This window comes from Meleagris gallopavo, chromosome 16 (assembly GCF_905368555.1).
Source record: "Meleagris gallopavo chromosome 16, MGAL_WU_HG_1.1, whole genome shotgun sequence".
Taxonomy (NCBI): Eukaryota; Metazoa; Chordata; class Aves; order Galliformes; family Phasianidae; genus Meleagris; species Meleagris gallopavo.
The window spans coordinates 8,291,776-8,306,539 of record NC_139419.1 but is presented as its reverse complement, the minus strand read 5'-3'; the positions used below and the strand labels follow the sequence as shown (position 1 = coordinate 8,306,539).

At 37.3% G+C, this 14,764-nt stretch overlaps 1 protein-coding gene across 2 annotated transcripts in view; it reads left to right on the top strand.

Moving 5' to 3' along the window:
• Positions 1–14,764, top strand: part of SMG1 (SMG1 nonsense mediated mRNA decay associated PI3K related kinase) — a 62,149-nt gene that overhangs the window by 36,327 nt on the left and 11,058 nt on the right. For both annotated transcript variants that reach the window (XM_085237303.1, XM_085237302.1), the window contains 21 exons: positions 214–462; positions 710–994; positions 1,953–2,097; positions 2,355–2,493; positions 2,758–2,988; positions 3,086–3,263; positions 4,088–4,249; positions 4,560–4,777; positions 4,948–5,102; positions 5,994–6,216; positions 7,082–7,328; positions 7,852–8,081; positions 8,640–8,888; positions 9,276–9,414; positions 9,502–9,611; positions 10,571–10,789; positions 11,172–11,362; positions 11,956–12,128; positions 12,491–12,770; positions 13,488–13,760; positions 13,898–14,132. In XM_085237303.1, coding sequence (XP_085093429.1) covers positions 214–462; positions 710–994; positions 1,953–2,097; positions 2,355–2,493; positions 2,758–2,988; positions 3,086–3,263; positions 4,088–4,249; positions 4,560–4,777; positions 4,948–5,102; positions 5,994–6,216; positions 7,082–7,328; positions 7,852–8,081; positions 8,640–8,888; positions 9,276–9,414; positions 9,502–9,611; positions 10,571–10,789; positions 11,172–11,362; positions 11,956–12,128; positions 12,491–12,770; positions 13,488–13,760; positions 13,898–14,132 — 4,331 coding nt within the window. The remainder of the gene's footprint in view (positions 1–213; positions 463–709; positions 995–1,952; positions 2,098–2,354; positions 2,494–2,757; positions 2,989–3,085; positions 3,264–4,087; positions 4,250–4,559; positions 4,778–4,947; positions 5,103–5,993; positions 6,217–7,081; positions 7,329–7,851; positions 8,082–8,639; positions 8,889–9,275; positions 9,415–9,501; positions 9,612–10,570; positions 10,790–11,171; positions 11,363–11,955; positions 12,129–12,490; positions 12,771–13,487; positions 13,761–13,897; positions 14,133–14,764) is intronic.

Below are 14,764 nucleotides of genomic sequence, written 5' to 3'. Positions count from 1 at the left end.
TCATGAAAACCACGAAAGTGCATTTCTAGATTAAAAATAATTAAGTCACTGAAATGTCTTAAGGAATTTTTAGGAAATACAAAAGGGTTGACCAAGTTCTTTACTAATGGCAGTATACAAAATACTCCTGTATTGGAGAGAAATTATACCCTGGATAAAATTACTTTTTTTTTTTTTTTAACTGTGCTTAGTATGTCTTGCTTTCTTCTTCAGAACCAACAGTCCCAATTAAGAGTCATCTAATGGAGCTGGGCTTAACAGCAGCAAAATTTGCACGAAAGCGAGGAAATATTGCCCTGGCTACACGGTTGCTTGCCCAGTGCAGTGAAGTTCAGCTAGGAAAAACCACCACTGCACAGGACTTAGTTCAGCACTTTAAAAAACTGTCTGCACCAGGTCAGATAGATGAAAAGTGGGGTCCTGAACTTGATATTGAGAAAACAAAGCTGTTATACACAGCAGGTGAGTATCACTAGCAGAAATTGTAGATTCTTGAGCTCCTTGTCCTCATGACCAGGCTAAATCCTCTGAGTAAATCTTAATGGAACAGCATCATTAGTAATTGCTTTCATCCTATTAACTGTTGTCTCAATCTGAGTTTTCTTTATAAGATACATTGTTATGAGCCTTATCTGAAAATACTGAATTTCAGAAGAAGTGTTTTGAATGAAGTTAACACCACTAAAAATGTGCTTTTCATAATGTGCAGGTCAGTCAACACATGCCATGGAAATGCTGAGTTCTTGTGCCATATCGTTTTGCAAATCTGCCAAGGCTGAATACGCAGTTGCTAAATCTATTCTTACACTGGCTAAATGGATTCAAGCAGAATGGAAAGAGATTTCAGGACAGTTAAAACAAGTATATAGAGCTCGTCAGCAGCAGAATCACACTGGTCTGTCTACCTTGTCTAAAAACATATATACTTTGATTGATCTCCCAGCTGTTAATACATTGGAAGAGGAATATCCCAGGATTGAAAGTGAATCTACAGGTAGAGTTGTTTTCCCACTTAATTTTATTTTGTTAATTATTGGTGGTTCCACTGAGGGATAGTGCTAGTTATAAAGAACAAATACTCTATCACTTACATATGTAAGTACATATAAACAGTGTCTTTTTGTATAACAGGTATGTATGCACAATTAAAAAAACAAAAAAAAAACAACAACAAACGAACAACCCTTGATATTTCACATTTCATGTTTCTTTCCTGGTATTTTTGTCACTTCATTTCTTGCCTGAACATGAAACTGTAATGTATGTATTTTTTATGAAGAGGATATAAAATCTTGTCATCCTTCTGTCTGCTTTCAGCTCTTGAATTTTTTTTAAGTGTGAACAGAGTATTTTAGGTTGAGCGTTAAAGCAGTTATATTTTTAAGGCCTTGGAAATATGAGTTGTGGTCACCTTAGGTTTTCTCATGAACTTCCATCTATGTTTAATTTGAAAATGTTGTTGTTGCCACTAAATACACTCAATTTTCTGCAGATCTTTCTTCAAATGTCAAGATAATTCCTTGTTTAAATATGGATTTTGCATATACTTCAGAATTGATATAACTATTATTGGATGTTAAGGGCTTTTTTTTAACTTTGAAGAAGAGAAATACTCAAGTCGAAATACACTTACGTAGCTTGGTTATTTCATAGAAGTCTGCTTTCTGAAGCATAGTATTTTCCTGTTTTTAGAGATCACGAGCCTCTTGCTTCAGTTTCATCCTTCTGTGACAGAGAAAGCAGTTGTAGAGTACAGAACAGTGGTTGTTAGCAAATGAAAAACTGTTTTACAGTTAGTGTCAAAGCTGAAAAAGAATTCTCTGGAAAATTTTACATATGGGTACTAACTTAACCAAAAAAAATGTACTTATAATAATTTTCTGTTATTTTATATGTTGAGGTAGTCAGAAGTATCTATTATGTTGTATGTTGCTCCATTTCTTCTGTTACAGTAAATATCGGAGTTGGAGAACCTGACTTTATCTTGGGACAGCTGTATCACTTGTCTTCAGTACAGGCACCTGAAGTGGCCAAGTCTTGGGCAGCCCTGGCTAGTTGGGCTTATAGATGGGGCCGGAAAGTAGTTGATAATGCCAGGTAAATTCATCCTAACACTTGAAGCATAATTACAGCATAATTAATACATATTTTTTAAGATGAGTTCTAGCATTGTATTGATTATAACTCTTCTTTATAGTCAAAAGTCAGATGTGAGCAGGGAACTATGACTGTTTTGACCTTTCTAAAAAGTGAGTCTCTGTATGTGATCAAGGATGAAGATTTATCTTTCAGGTTCTATATACACAGTGTTAATGGACTCCTCAAATAAGAGTATAACTTATTAAATGTTACAGTCAGGGAGAAGGTGTTCGTCTGCTGCCCCGAGAAAAATCTGAGGTTCAGAGCTTGCTTCCAGACAACGTTACAGAGGAAGACAAAGAGAAGATTTATGGGATCCTTGGGCAAGCAGTGTGTCGTCCAGCTGGGATTCAAGTAAGTGGGAATTTTCCTGCTTAAAATATGCTCAGCTTTGTGGCATATTTTCTGTCCCCTACTTGTGATTCATATTAACTTCTGTAAGTGTTTTGTAGTTAAAATTCAAACAATATACAAGTTCTCTTAAGAAACCAGCTGTTAGTTAAGTGGTACATGGACTGTGGTAGTATAGTTATGCAGTGCAGTTGGGATGGATTAGCAACTAACAGATCCTTGTAGAAAAGGCTTGGTCAAATCTTTTATCTCTTTATTTGTACTTAGGATGAAGATATGACTCTGCAAATCACTGAAAATGAAGACAATGAAGAAGATGATATGGTGGATGTTATATGGCGTCAATTATTAACAACTTGTCCCTGGCTTTCAGATCTTGATGAAAATGCAACAGAAGGTTTAATTAAAGTATGGAGGAAAGTTGTAGACAGAATCTTCAGTCTCTATAAACTCTCCTGCAGTGCATATTTCACTTTTCTCAAACTCAATGCTGGTCAGGTTAGTGTTGTGCTGATAGGAAAGTTGAGTTATAAAAGTTTCTAAATGATGAGATGAACTATATACTTAATTTAGAGGAGTATTTCTTTCTTCTAAGGTTCCACTTGACGAAGATGATCCAAGGCTGCATTTAAGAAATACTTCTGAGCAAAGCACTGATGATGTTATTGTGATGGCAACCCTAAGACTGTTAAGACTGCTTGTAAAACATGCTGGAGAGCTTAGACAGTATCTAGAACATGGGCTAGAAACTACACCCACTGCTCCTTGGAGAGGTAGGTATACGTTACCTAGCTCTTAAAATTGATTTTGACATGTCTTCATAAATGTAAACAGAAGGATATTCATTGTGTTCTTGGCGGGGAAAAAAATAACACAGTGGAATGAAGGAAAGTTCTCCACTGAATAATTTCATGAAAGTTGTTCTACTTTCTGATAAGCATTCTGATCTTAGAGTACAGATTCTCCTGTATTGAGACACTGAAAGAAGAAAGAAAATGTGTTTTGTGGAGAGTTGCATTATTTTAGCCTCTTAAAAGAAGATTGTGTGTGTGTGTGTGTGTTTCCCCTCTAGCCACAGTTTGAAATATGTTTCAGAGAAATGTATGTGGTTGAAGCAGTAGCAGTTGTCTGTCACCAGACTACTGGTTCAGTTTAATCAGGGACATTCTGCTGGAAAGATATGGAGCGTGGAAGGCAGCAGAGGAGGAGAAAGCCAACTGCTGCCAAAGTTTGTTTGAAATGTCCAGTTTACTGACTTCAGGAACTGTTGCATCTCTCCTATTTTTTAAAAATTATGTAACAGTGGAATTCATTTTCTAGTGCTTGATTGAACAACGTCATCTGATGTGGTCTGCATTTGAATTGTCTGACTAAATAAGCAATTCAGTTGCTCATGCCGTGAAAGGCAATTATTCAAAACAAAACGGCGTTTTTGCTGGGAGCCTAGACTTTTCACAGAATTGTAGAATTGGAAGGGTTGAAAGGGACCTCAGGATCATTTACATTCTCGCAATGCATAAGTAGCATGCTTTAAAAATATGCATTGTTTAATGTATTTGAAAAGGATACAGCATATCCTCTTGACCTGTTGTTATAGGTATTATTCCTCAGCTCTTCTCTCGCCTCAATCATCCGGAAGTGTATGTTCGTCAGAGTATTTGTAACTTACTGTGTCGAGTGGCTCAAGATTCTCCTCATCTCATACTGTATCCTGCAATAGTGGGTACTATTTCACTCAGCAGTGAATCCCAAACCTCAGGTATGAAAGAAAAATATCAAACGTTCAAATGCTTTTTATCTAACATACTTTATATACTGGGTAAAGTGATATTATTTTTTTTTTCAGTAACAGTAACATTCTGTGTGAAGGACTTTGGGGATCTCGTGGGTACTTTGATTTACCAGTTTTGCACATCAGTTCTGAATTTTGTCATTAATTATTGGCCAAGTATATGTTACATGGGGTTCTAACTCTAAATGAGGTATTGAGTGACACAACTTTGAAGGCCAGGACAACATAAATAATATTTCAATATCCTTTGTTTTTACTTTCCTTTTCTCAAATTTAGGGAACAAGCTTCCTTCTGCTATCCCTACTTTGCTAGGTAATATTCAAGGAGAAGAGCTGTTGGGTGGTGAATGTGATGGTGGGAGTCCACCAGCTTCTCAAGAAAGTACTAAAGATGATACAAAAGTTGGATTAAATGAAGATCAAGCAATGATGCAAGATTGTTACAGCAAAATTGTGGAGAAACTCTCAACTGCAAATCCAACAATGGTATTGCAGGTAAGTAATTCAAATGTGCGTTGTACTACAAAACACTTATCTTGTTTGTAGGGCTGCTGAAAGTTTGGTACAACTTTGTTAGGCTGTCATCTTTGTCAAGCTATTTGTATACAAATATAAGTCTCAATACTAGTACTTCTAAAAAGTAATGTAATCTTTATTTTATATAGGTTCAGATGCTAGTGGCTGAGCTGCGCAGAGTTACAGTTCTGTGGGATGAACTTTGGTTGGGGGTTTTATTGCAGCAGCACATGTATGTCCTCAGAAGGATTCAGCAACTAGAAGATGAAGTCAAAAGGGTCCAAAATAACAACACTCTACGCAAGTATGTCTATGGGTCAAATCAAGTGAAAATTGTTAAAGATGGTTGCTGGGGAGGCATGCCATCAAAATGATCGTTTTGCACTTGAATTTGTACTATCCTAGCTGCTTCTCTGTAAGTTAGTGGCCTTATTCAGAAGTATTTTGGTGCCACAGCTAGTACTCTGATATAATGAGAGGCAGCAACAGAGTCAGTCTCTGAGTCTGTGTTGGGATTTCCTCAGTAATAATGTGCTAGAACCCAGTGTGAATTGAGTTGTAGTTTGAGAACTTGTAGTTCTTCATTTCCATGGTGTTTCATAGAATCCATCTGAGATGAGGACAAGCATGTGGAAGGATGAGACCTGTCTGGAGTTTACTGTAAACACAGATAGTTGGAGTAAACAGAACATTGTAATCTGCTTTTTTGCCTTTCAGTGTTCAGAAACAAGTTTTTTATCTCTTATCTGGATTCTCCTGTGAATGGATTTGTGGAAGAGGAAAGTCTTCACTGGATGCTTGCTTACGCTTAAAAACACCTCTTAAATTCCACAGTCAAGTCTGAAACAGAATGGGAGAATAGGGTAGTCCTCTCTTCCTTCTTGAGAGTGTGGTACGCTCTCGTGAAGTGGTAATAAAGAGCTCTTGTAACAAAGGAAATGAGTTTAGGGTGTTTTGTATTCCCTGGACTTCTGAAATCTGGATCTCCAGTGGTGAAAAGCCCCAGTACAAATGTTTCAGTTTGAAGTATGATTCAGAGGAGCATTTCATTTTAATACAATTGTTCTCAAAGACCTCATTATAGAGATGCATTGGTTTTGTGATTTCTGATGTCTTGTTTCCAGCCTGTTTTAATGCTCTACTTATAAGGTTACTTGTTTTTGTGGTATTAAGAGAGATTTTTTTTTTTTAATAGAGAGGAAAAGATAGCAATCATGCGTGAGAAGCATACAGCTCTAATGAAGCCCATTGTATTTGCTTTGGAACATGTCCGGAGCATCACTGCAGCTCCTACAGAAACTCCTCATGAGAAGTGGTTTCAGGATAACTATGGAGGTGCAATCGAAAATGCACTGGAGAAACTTAAGAATCCTTTGAATCCTGCTAAGCCTGGAAGCAGCTGGCTCCCCTTTAAAGAGGTATTATATGCACAGACTAGGGGCTGTCTCACTCTTTGGTGTCCTGTTATTGTCTTCATGTTCTAAAATTGTGTCCTGAACTAGTCTCTGTGATCAGCATAGACATGTTCCATACTGAAGCACAGTAACTTTTGTCTCGGGTGTCTTGACTGTCTGCCATACTGCACTTCTACCCAAAGGAATTATTTTAATATCAACTTAAAGGGCAGAGGGCTTTTGTTTTTTTAAATTCTGTCTTTCTGAATCTATGTAATTTAAGTTTAATAGCTTCAAATGCTAACTAGCTGATACTCTGGTTATCCTGAGTGATAGCTGTTCTGTGTTGCAACTTTCAATCAGTCAACCTTTCTCAAAGCTACTTAGTCAATTATGTGATTTTGTCTTACTTTTTTATGTGTTGAGGGAAACAAAGCGTTTGTGTTGCCCACGTGGATATCCAAAGGCAACCTGTTGTTTTTTAAATAGCTTGGTAGTTATAAGTTTTTAGTTTTACACAGAGTTCCTTCAGCTTTGCAAGGAGCAAGGTGGCATGGAGGTATATAAAGAGGAGGTTGCTAGAGGCTGCTGTCTTTGACTACACCTAAAGATTTATAAATGCTGGAGCAAGCCTATTGAGGAGTTTGACTTACTGTGACTTTGTTGCTTATTACCAGACAGGCTGCATTTGCTTCACAGGGGATATCTGTTGGATTTTGTCAGCTTCGTTCTAAACTATAAATGGATTAGTAGGGTGCCAAGGATGAAAAACAATTGAAGAAAATCTCTGTACTTTCTAGAAGAGGAAGACCATTAAGTCTGTTTTCAATTTTTAATGCTAGCTTTTAAGGTGAACCTCAACCTAAAACAAAACATTTCCTTGGAATAGGTTATGCTAAGTTTGCAGCAAAGAGCACAGAAACGGGCCAGTTATATCTTGCGGCTTGAAGAAATCAGTCCTTGGTTGGCTGCCATGATGAACACTGAAATAGCACTCCCTGGAGAAGTATCCACCAGAGACACAGTCACAATTCATAGTGTGGGCAGCACCATCACAATTCTGCCTACCAAAACCAAACCTAAAAAGCTGCTTTTCCTTGGCTCAGATGGGAAGAACTATCCATACTTGTTCAAAGGTAAGAAATTGAGATTTTGTTAAACAAGTTAATATTTCTGGTTGCAAACCAGATATACTGGAGTTGGAAGGATGCATGTTTTCTTTGTGCATAATATGTTTCATCCGTTCACTCTCCTTCCTTTATTCCACCTGACTATATGTGTTTAAGGATTTTTGCCTTCCAAAGCTATGAGTCAAGGGATATTTTTTATATTTTTTGGATTAGCTGAATGCACTTTACCAGAAGCCTAAGAATCTCAGAAGATATCTTCTAAGACTTCATGCCTTCCTCAGTAGGGAAAGACCTCTTCACTACATTAGTTACTGTTTTGTGTACTGCTCACAGAGAGATGTGATAAACTGATTCTAGTAGGTAAATGTTAAGTAAACATTAAGGTTTAAGCTGAACGACTCATCTTTAATCTGCATGATTTTAGAGCTATTTGTAGTTGCGAATGAAGTAGGATTTCAGAAAATGCTTTTTGGGCTTTAGGATGGAATCTTATTATCTAGAAACTGAATTTTAAACTAATTTAACGCAGGTTTAGAAGACTTGCACCTGGATGAAAGAATCATGCAATTCCTATCAATTGTGAACACAATGTTTGCTACCATTAACCGTCAAGAGACCCCGAGGTTTCACGCACGGCACTACTCTGTGACACCTCTGGGAACAAGGTCAGGCTTGATCCAGTGGGTGGATGGAGCTACGCCTTTGTTTGGTCTTTACAAGCGATGGCAACAGCGGGAAGCTGCTTTACAAGCACAAAAGGTAACTACAGTGTAGGGACAACTCAGAAGGGAAACTTTTATTCTCATTTGCTTTGCGATTCTAAGTAACATAGTTTTAAAATAGACTTTTTTTGTTCACAATCATGAAGGATGGGTCTGTGTATTTGCATTTCTTGAGGTTCTACCAGATGTCAATGAAATTATGTATATACATACACGTATGTATATGTATTTATTATAGTAGCTAACATAAGTATACTTTTCTGGCACAATAATTCAAGAACTGTTTTTGAACAAATAGAATTAAACCTAGATTTCACATCTCGTTCTCTACTCCTTTTCTATTTACAATGTAGTCTTTACCACAGTATTTTCAAAACTGACCTTAGTAATTACTGAGTAAAGTTAGGCTAAAATAAACTGTTTTGGCTCTCTTTAGGTTTTCTCAGTTATTGACTTCAAAACAGCTCTCTGTACTATAAAGTCATTGTTGAGGAGTTGTTGATTGTATGTTATTCTCATTTAGACAGAATGTGGGAAACTTTTCTGTGGTAATGCGAGCTATGATTTGTACTCTAGCATTTATAATCTCTTCTAGGCTCAGGATTCTTATCAGACTCCTCAGAATCCTGGAATCGTGCCTAGACCTAGTGAACTTTACTACAGTAAAATTGGACCTGCTTTAAAGGCAGTTGGGCTTAGTCTTGATGTGTCACGTCGTGACTGGCCCTTGAATGTGATGAGAGCTGTTCTAGAAGAACTGATGGAAGCAACTCCTCCAAATCTCCTAGCTAAGGAGCTCTGGTCATCATGTACTACACCAGATGAATGGTGGAGAGTTACACAGGTAAGTTATAACAAATATATTTTGCCTTTGAAAGATTTTTTTCTAATGGGATGAAGGGCAGCAAAGGCTTAGGATGTTATCAAGCAATGTTTCTCTGCAGTTAGATGAGTTAGCACTGCCAAAGTTTCACAGAATGGGAAATATTGGTGGGAAATAATGTACCATCTGGAATAAAAAATGTGTATATACCTGATTTCTTTACATTATTAAACTAGGATTGCTGGTTTAAGAAATGATGGCTCTTGTAAGATATCATCAGGTAGAAAACAGCTTGGAGTATGGTGGTTTTGATTTGTCTTCTGCTTAAAAATAATGTTATGATAGTCAGTCCAATGTGTTGGCAGAGAATTTCCACAAATAATTTTTTTCCTGAAACTCTCTTTAAAGTCTTATGCAAGATCCACTGCAGTTATGTCCATGGTTGGCTACATCATTGGTCTTGGAGACAGACATCTGGATAATGTTCTTATAGATATGACCACAGGAGAAGTTGTCCACATAGATTATAATGTTTGCTTTGAAAAAGGTAATTTTAAAAATGCCTTAAGCTATTCTAACGATAGTTTTCTTTTTTTGGCAATTAAAAGAAATGACTTAAATTTTTATCTTACAGGGAAAAGCCTTAGGGTACCAGAGAAGGTTCCATTCCGGATGACGCACAATATTGAAACAGCACTTGGAGTGACAGGAGTAGAGGGAGTTTTCAGGCTTTCTTGTGAACAGGTAAGTTTGGGAGTTTGTGGAAAACTGAGGGCTGTCACTTACCAAATATAGTCTTAGATGCTTGCTATTAAGCATTCTGCTGTTGATTTATAAAGTCTTGAGATTTAGGTTGATTTACCTTTCTGTAATATGTAGCCTGGCCAAATATATGCTGCCGTCAAGTCTAAGTAATTTGGTTAAGGCAAAATTTGAGCAATGTAGTAATCTCTTCTCACAGGAAACTACACTGTTTGTTCGCACTCTTACCTTTTTTTCAGGTAAAGTGTGAATTATTAAATAGCTAAAACTATTAGTAAATTTCCAGCCTTTGAGCTTACTGTAAGAATTCTGATGGATTTTTAAGAAAACGGTGATTTTTCCCCCCCCACCACCCTACCCCCCACATAAAGGGAGCACTTTATTAAGCTGTAATCCAAAATCTTAGCAAATATGTTTTGGGGCTTTTTATTCTAGAGGTGCTTTCACAGAAGGGCTTCTGTGTCCCAAAGTGAATAATTCCCAATGACTTCATTCTTTTCTTGGCCATGCCAAGTGGGTGAGGTGGCTCTTCATGACAACTGTAGCTAGTCATTTCCTGTTAGACACTCATGATGTTTTGCTTACCCTTTTTCTTCAGTGCTCTTCTTTTGCAAATGTGACAGGTCATTATTTTGTTTGTTTTTTTAAATAAAAAAGTGATAAGCTCTGAACATATAGAGGTAAAGACACTTCTTTCTCCAGTGTCTGTTGCTAGAGTTTGTGTGGAAGGCTAGAATGCAAACTTGTTGGTGGTTTTTTTTTTTCAGTTTCTACGTGAATGCATCACATAGAGATGTTTGTACAGAATAGCTGTGTTTGTATATCCTGTGGTCTTCCTGTGTTTGAGATGTGTAGGGATAATTGATGTATTTCTGTAGCTGCTCAAACATGATATTTTATCCAAGGAAGACGCAAATGATTGTTTAAAATGCATGATACAGGTTCTTCATATCATGCGGCGTGGGAGAGAAACTTTGCTTACGTTGCTTGAAGCTTTTGTTTATGATCCTCTGGTGGACTGGACAGCAGGGGGTGAGGCAGGATTTGCAGGAGCCGTATATGGTGGTGGCGGCCAGCAGGCTGAAAACAAGCAAAGCAAAAGAGAAATGGAAAGAGATATTACACGTAGTCTCTTCTCTTCAAGAGTGGCTGAGATAAAGGTGAGTTCAGTTCAGTCGTTTTCTACTGTATAACCAAAGTAGTTTGTGTACTTTCTTGTCATTTCTTCACATTTGGGGATGTTGGAAGAGGTGGTCAGCTATTAGAAATGGTTCACAAAATGTAGCTAAGTGGCATTCGTATTTAGGTGGATGTATATGCAGAGCTTGAGAGTGTTTAGAATATGTTTTAGAGTTAAGCACACAGAAAATAATGTTTGGTCCAAGTTAAGGTTGGAGACTTTAAAAATAGGGTCATAGTGTCATCTAAATGTTGTCCGTAAAGCTTTAGGTCTGTAGCATTGGAGAGAGAATTCTAGAGAACACTTTTCTCTTACCTGTTTCAATTAAATCCTGTCCTATAAATCCTGTATCTTGGTTATAGGTGAACTGGTTTAAGAACAGAGATGAAATGCTGGCTGTGCTTCCAAAGTTAGACAGTAGTTTAGAAGAATATCTCAACCTGCAAGAGCAGCTGACAGATGTAGAAAAATTGCAAGGAAAACTACTGGAGGAGATAGAATTTCTTGAAGGTGCAGAAGGAGTGGATCATCCCTCTCACACACTTCAGCACAGGTACGGAGGAACCAGGAATTCTGAAAGGAATCTCAGATTAATAAGAGTTGATGGTTTAGTATGTACTTAAATATACATTTTTCTCATTTAATTTATGAGAGAAGTTAACAGCAGAGTAAAAACTATTCTTACAATAAAAGGTCATTCCTTGTGTAGAAGAAATATTGAATCAATTTTCCTACTGAATGATGTTAAGTCTTAGGGTTCATACTCCATCAGTATTACCTGCACTATTCCATGTTTCATGTTTAACCCTCAGTGCAAGAAACAGAATAGACTGAAAGCCTTCAAATAATCTGCAGCTACTGGTTTATAGAACAAAAATCTTTGAATCTGCTCCGAATTCTTAATGTTATTTTACAAGCTTAGTTAAAAATTATAAAGGATTTGAAAACTGCACATGTGCATGCAGTCGTTATTTTGTAGGAACTCAGTTATTAACAGTGTTTAAGTTTTATGTGATTGCTGAGAATATATTAATTTTCTGGTCAGTGAGATAGTGCAGCATCGTTCAATGTAGTTCTGTATTCTCTATTTTTTTTTCTACTATTTTCTTGTAGTATTTACTTGATTCTGTGGTTTCACTAATCCAGGTATTCTGAGCACACACAATTGCAGACCCAACAAAGGGCCGTGCAGGAGGCGATCCAGGTGAAGCTGAATGAATTTGAGCAGTGGATAACACACTACCAAGCTGCTTTCAGTAATTTAGAGGCAACACAACTTGCAAGTCTCCTTCAAGAAATTAGCACGCAAATGGACCTAGGTATGAAATAGTATGTTTTTAAAATATTTTTTTTTAATTGTTTGAAAATAACTAGAGTTGAATACCAGGAGGCTCCATGAGTATCTTCTACCTCAAAAACAAGGTCCTTTATAAAATAAATTTAAAAAGAGATTCTTTAAAGAGCAATTCAGTTTTTCTTCCAAGCTGCCCGAAGGAGCCTTTCCATCTTGCCGTGCATGAGATTCTCTTACATTTAGAATTCACATTACTACTTTTGATCTCAGTGTCATCTTTACTGTAGCTAAAAATAAAACAAACAGAAGCCCTAACTACAATAGTGCTCAATATTTGTATGCTTCAGAGATAAGTAAGACTTATTTTTTAATTATCTATCTTAAAAGGTCCTCCGAGCTATGTACCAGCAACAGCGTTTCTGCAAAATGCAGGCCAGGCACATCTCATCAGTCAGTGTGAACAATTAGAAGGGGAGGTGGGTGCTCTTCTCCAGCAGAGAAGATCTGTTTTACGTGGTTGCCTCGAACAATTGCACAACTATGCAACAGTGGCTCTTCAGTATCCGAAAGCTGTGTTTCAGAAGCACCGAATAGAGCAGTGGAAAACTTGGATGGAAGAACTCATCTGTAACATGACAATAGAGCGCTGTCAGGATATCTTTAGAAAGTAAGTTGGCAGAGTAATGGGTTGTTTGAAAAACTTAATTTTCAGCTACTTTAGGATTTTAATTTTCTAATTATAAGTGATTTTTCTAATTAATCTAATTATAAAGTAAAACAAGATTAAGTTGTAATTTTGGGAGGCTGGAGAAAAAAACATTCTTTTAAAAATACTTTTCTGGAGTATAATACGTTTACTGTAAACAAAGTAAAAAAGGTAACATTGTCCTGTAAAGAACAAATTAATAACAATGTGGCATTAAGGCTGTGATATTCAGGGAGTTTACAAACATTTAGTATTTAAAAATCACATAGCTTGACAAAAAATTATTTTTTTCCCCTTAAACCAAATTTTCAAGCAATTGTTTTATTTTTTTTTCCTCTAACATGAGGCCATTACTTGGCTTACAGGTTCTAGATTGTATTCAGATGTTTTCATTGAAACCTCTTTCTTTCCTATTCCTTACCTTCTCTTCATTCTTTCCTTTAGAGGACTATTGTTTAGCCTCTATCCTTAAATGTAGTTAAGAAATACAGTGCATTCTGTGACTTTATGAAGGTGTCACTTTGATAGCCATCAACTGCTGTGGTATTTAAGATTTGGTGTGAAGTAAGTGGTATAGGAACTGTTCAAATGTGGAGTATCTTTCCTTCCCATGGAGCAGAACACAGCCTGCTAGAGCTGCAGAAGGGAGACTTTGGTCACTGTACTTTTGCCTTACAGGTATGAAATGCAGTATGCTCCGCAGCCACCTCCAAGTGTGTGCCAATTCATAACTGCGACAGAAATGACCCTCCAGCGCTATGCAGCAGATATAAATAGCAGACTTATCAGGCAGGTGGAGCGTCTGAAGCAGGAGGCAGTTACTGTACCTGTTTGTGAAGAGCAGCTGAAAGAAATTGAACGTTGCATAAAAGTTTTCCTTCATGAAAATGGAGAGGAGGGCTCACTCAGCTTAGCAAGCGTCATCATCTCTGCTCTTTGTACACTGACCAGGTGAGATACCTCCCGTGAAATTTTTTGGTATGCATTTCTGTTTGAGAACACGTAAAGGGAATGTTTGAAGCTACATGGAGAATGCATGAGTACATGGAGAAGGCACGTTGTCTGACCAACTGTTGTAATCCACTTAGGCGGAATCTGATGATGGAAGGTGCAGCATCTAGTGCTGGAGAGCAGCTGGTTGATCTGACTTCGAGAGATGGAGCCTGGTTTTTGGAAGAGCTCTGCAGCATGAGTGGGAATGTTACTTGCCTTGTGCAGTTGCTGAAACAATGTCATCTTGTACCCCAGGACTTAGATATTCCTAACCCAATTGAAGCATCAGAAGCTGTTCATTTAGCTAATGGAGTATACATCTCACTTCAGGTGATACTTTATGTTAAATCTTCACACATCCTCATCCTTCTTGGGCTTCATCTAAGTCATTCTTAATAGCTTCGTGCTTAAAACCAGCTGTTTTTATGGTACTTCTGTGATTACTTGGAGGGAGCTTTAGTCTTGGTTTTCTCTACTTTTCTGAGTTGACCAGCCATTTACTCTTATTACCATTTGCGTTTTTACTGGTCAAAGGAAACAGTTTTAATCTGTGTAGCAAGTTGTAAAAACAAAACAAAAAAAACTGCTGTCAAGGAATCAGGAGCAAGGAGTTAGTAGAAAATTTGGAGACAAACCAGTTTCATGTCTTGCTTTCATTCTTTTACTCTGGTGGTGGTGGTGGCCCAGAACAACCTTCACATTGTTTAACCTGTGTTATTTCCATTCTGTCCTTCTGCTAAACTTCACTTATTTTCACCTGAAACAGATATCTGGAAACAAATTCTGAAAAGCTATTTTACAGACTCCTATCTCTAAGACAGGGAAGGAGAGAAAAGAATTTAATGAGTACTTTTCACCCAGACTTTTGTTGTATCCGAGAGCTCCTTGTTGAGCTCCTGAATAAGTAGGTGTTTCATTCAATTAAGCAGCCAAAATAATTAATTGATTTGGTACATCTTGTC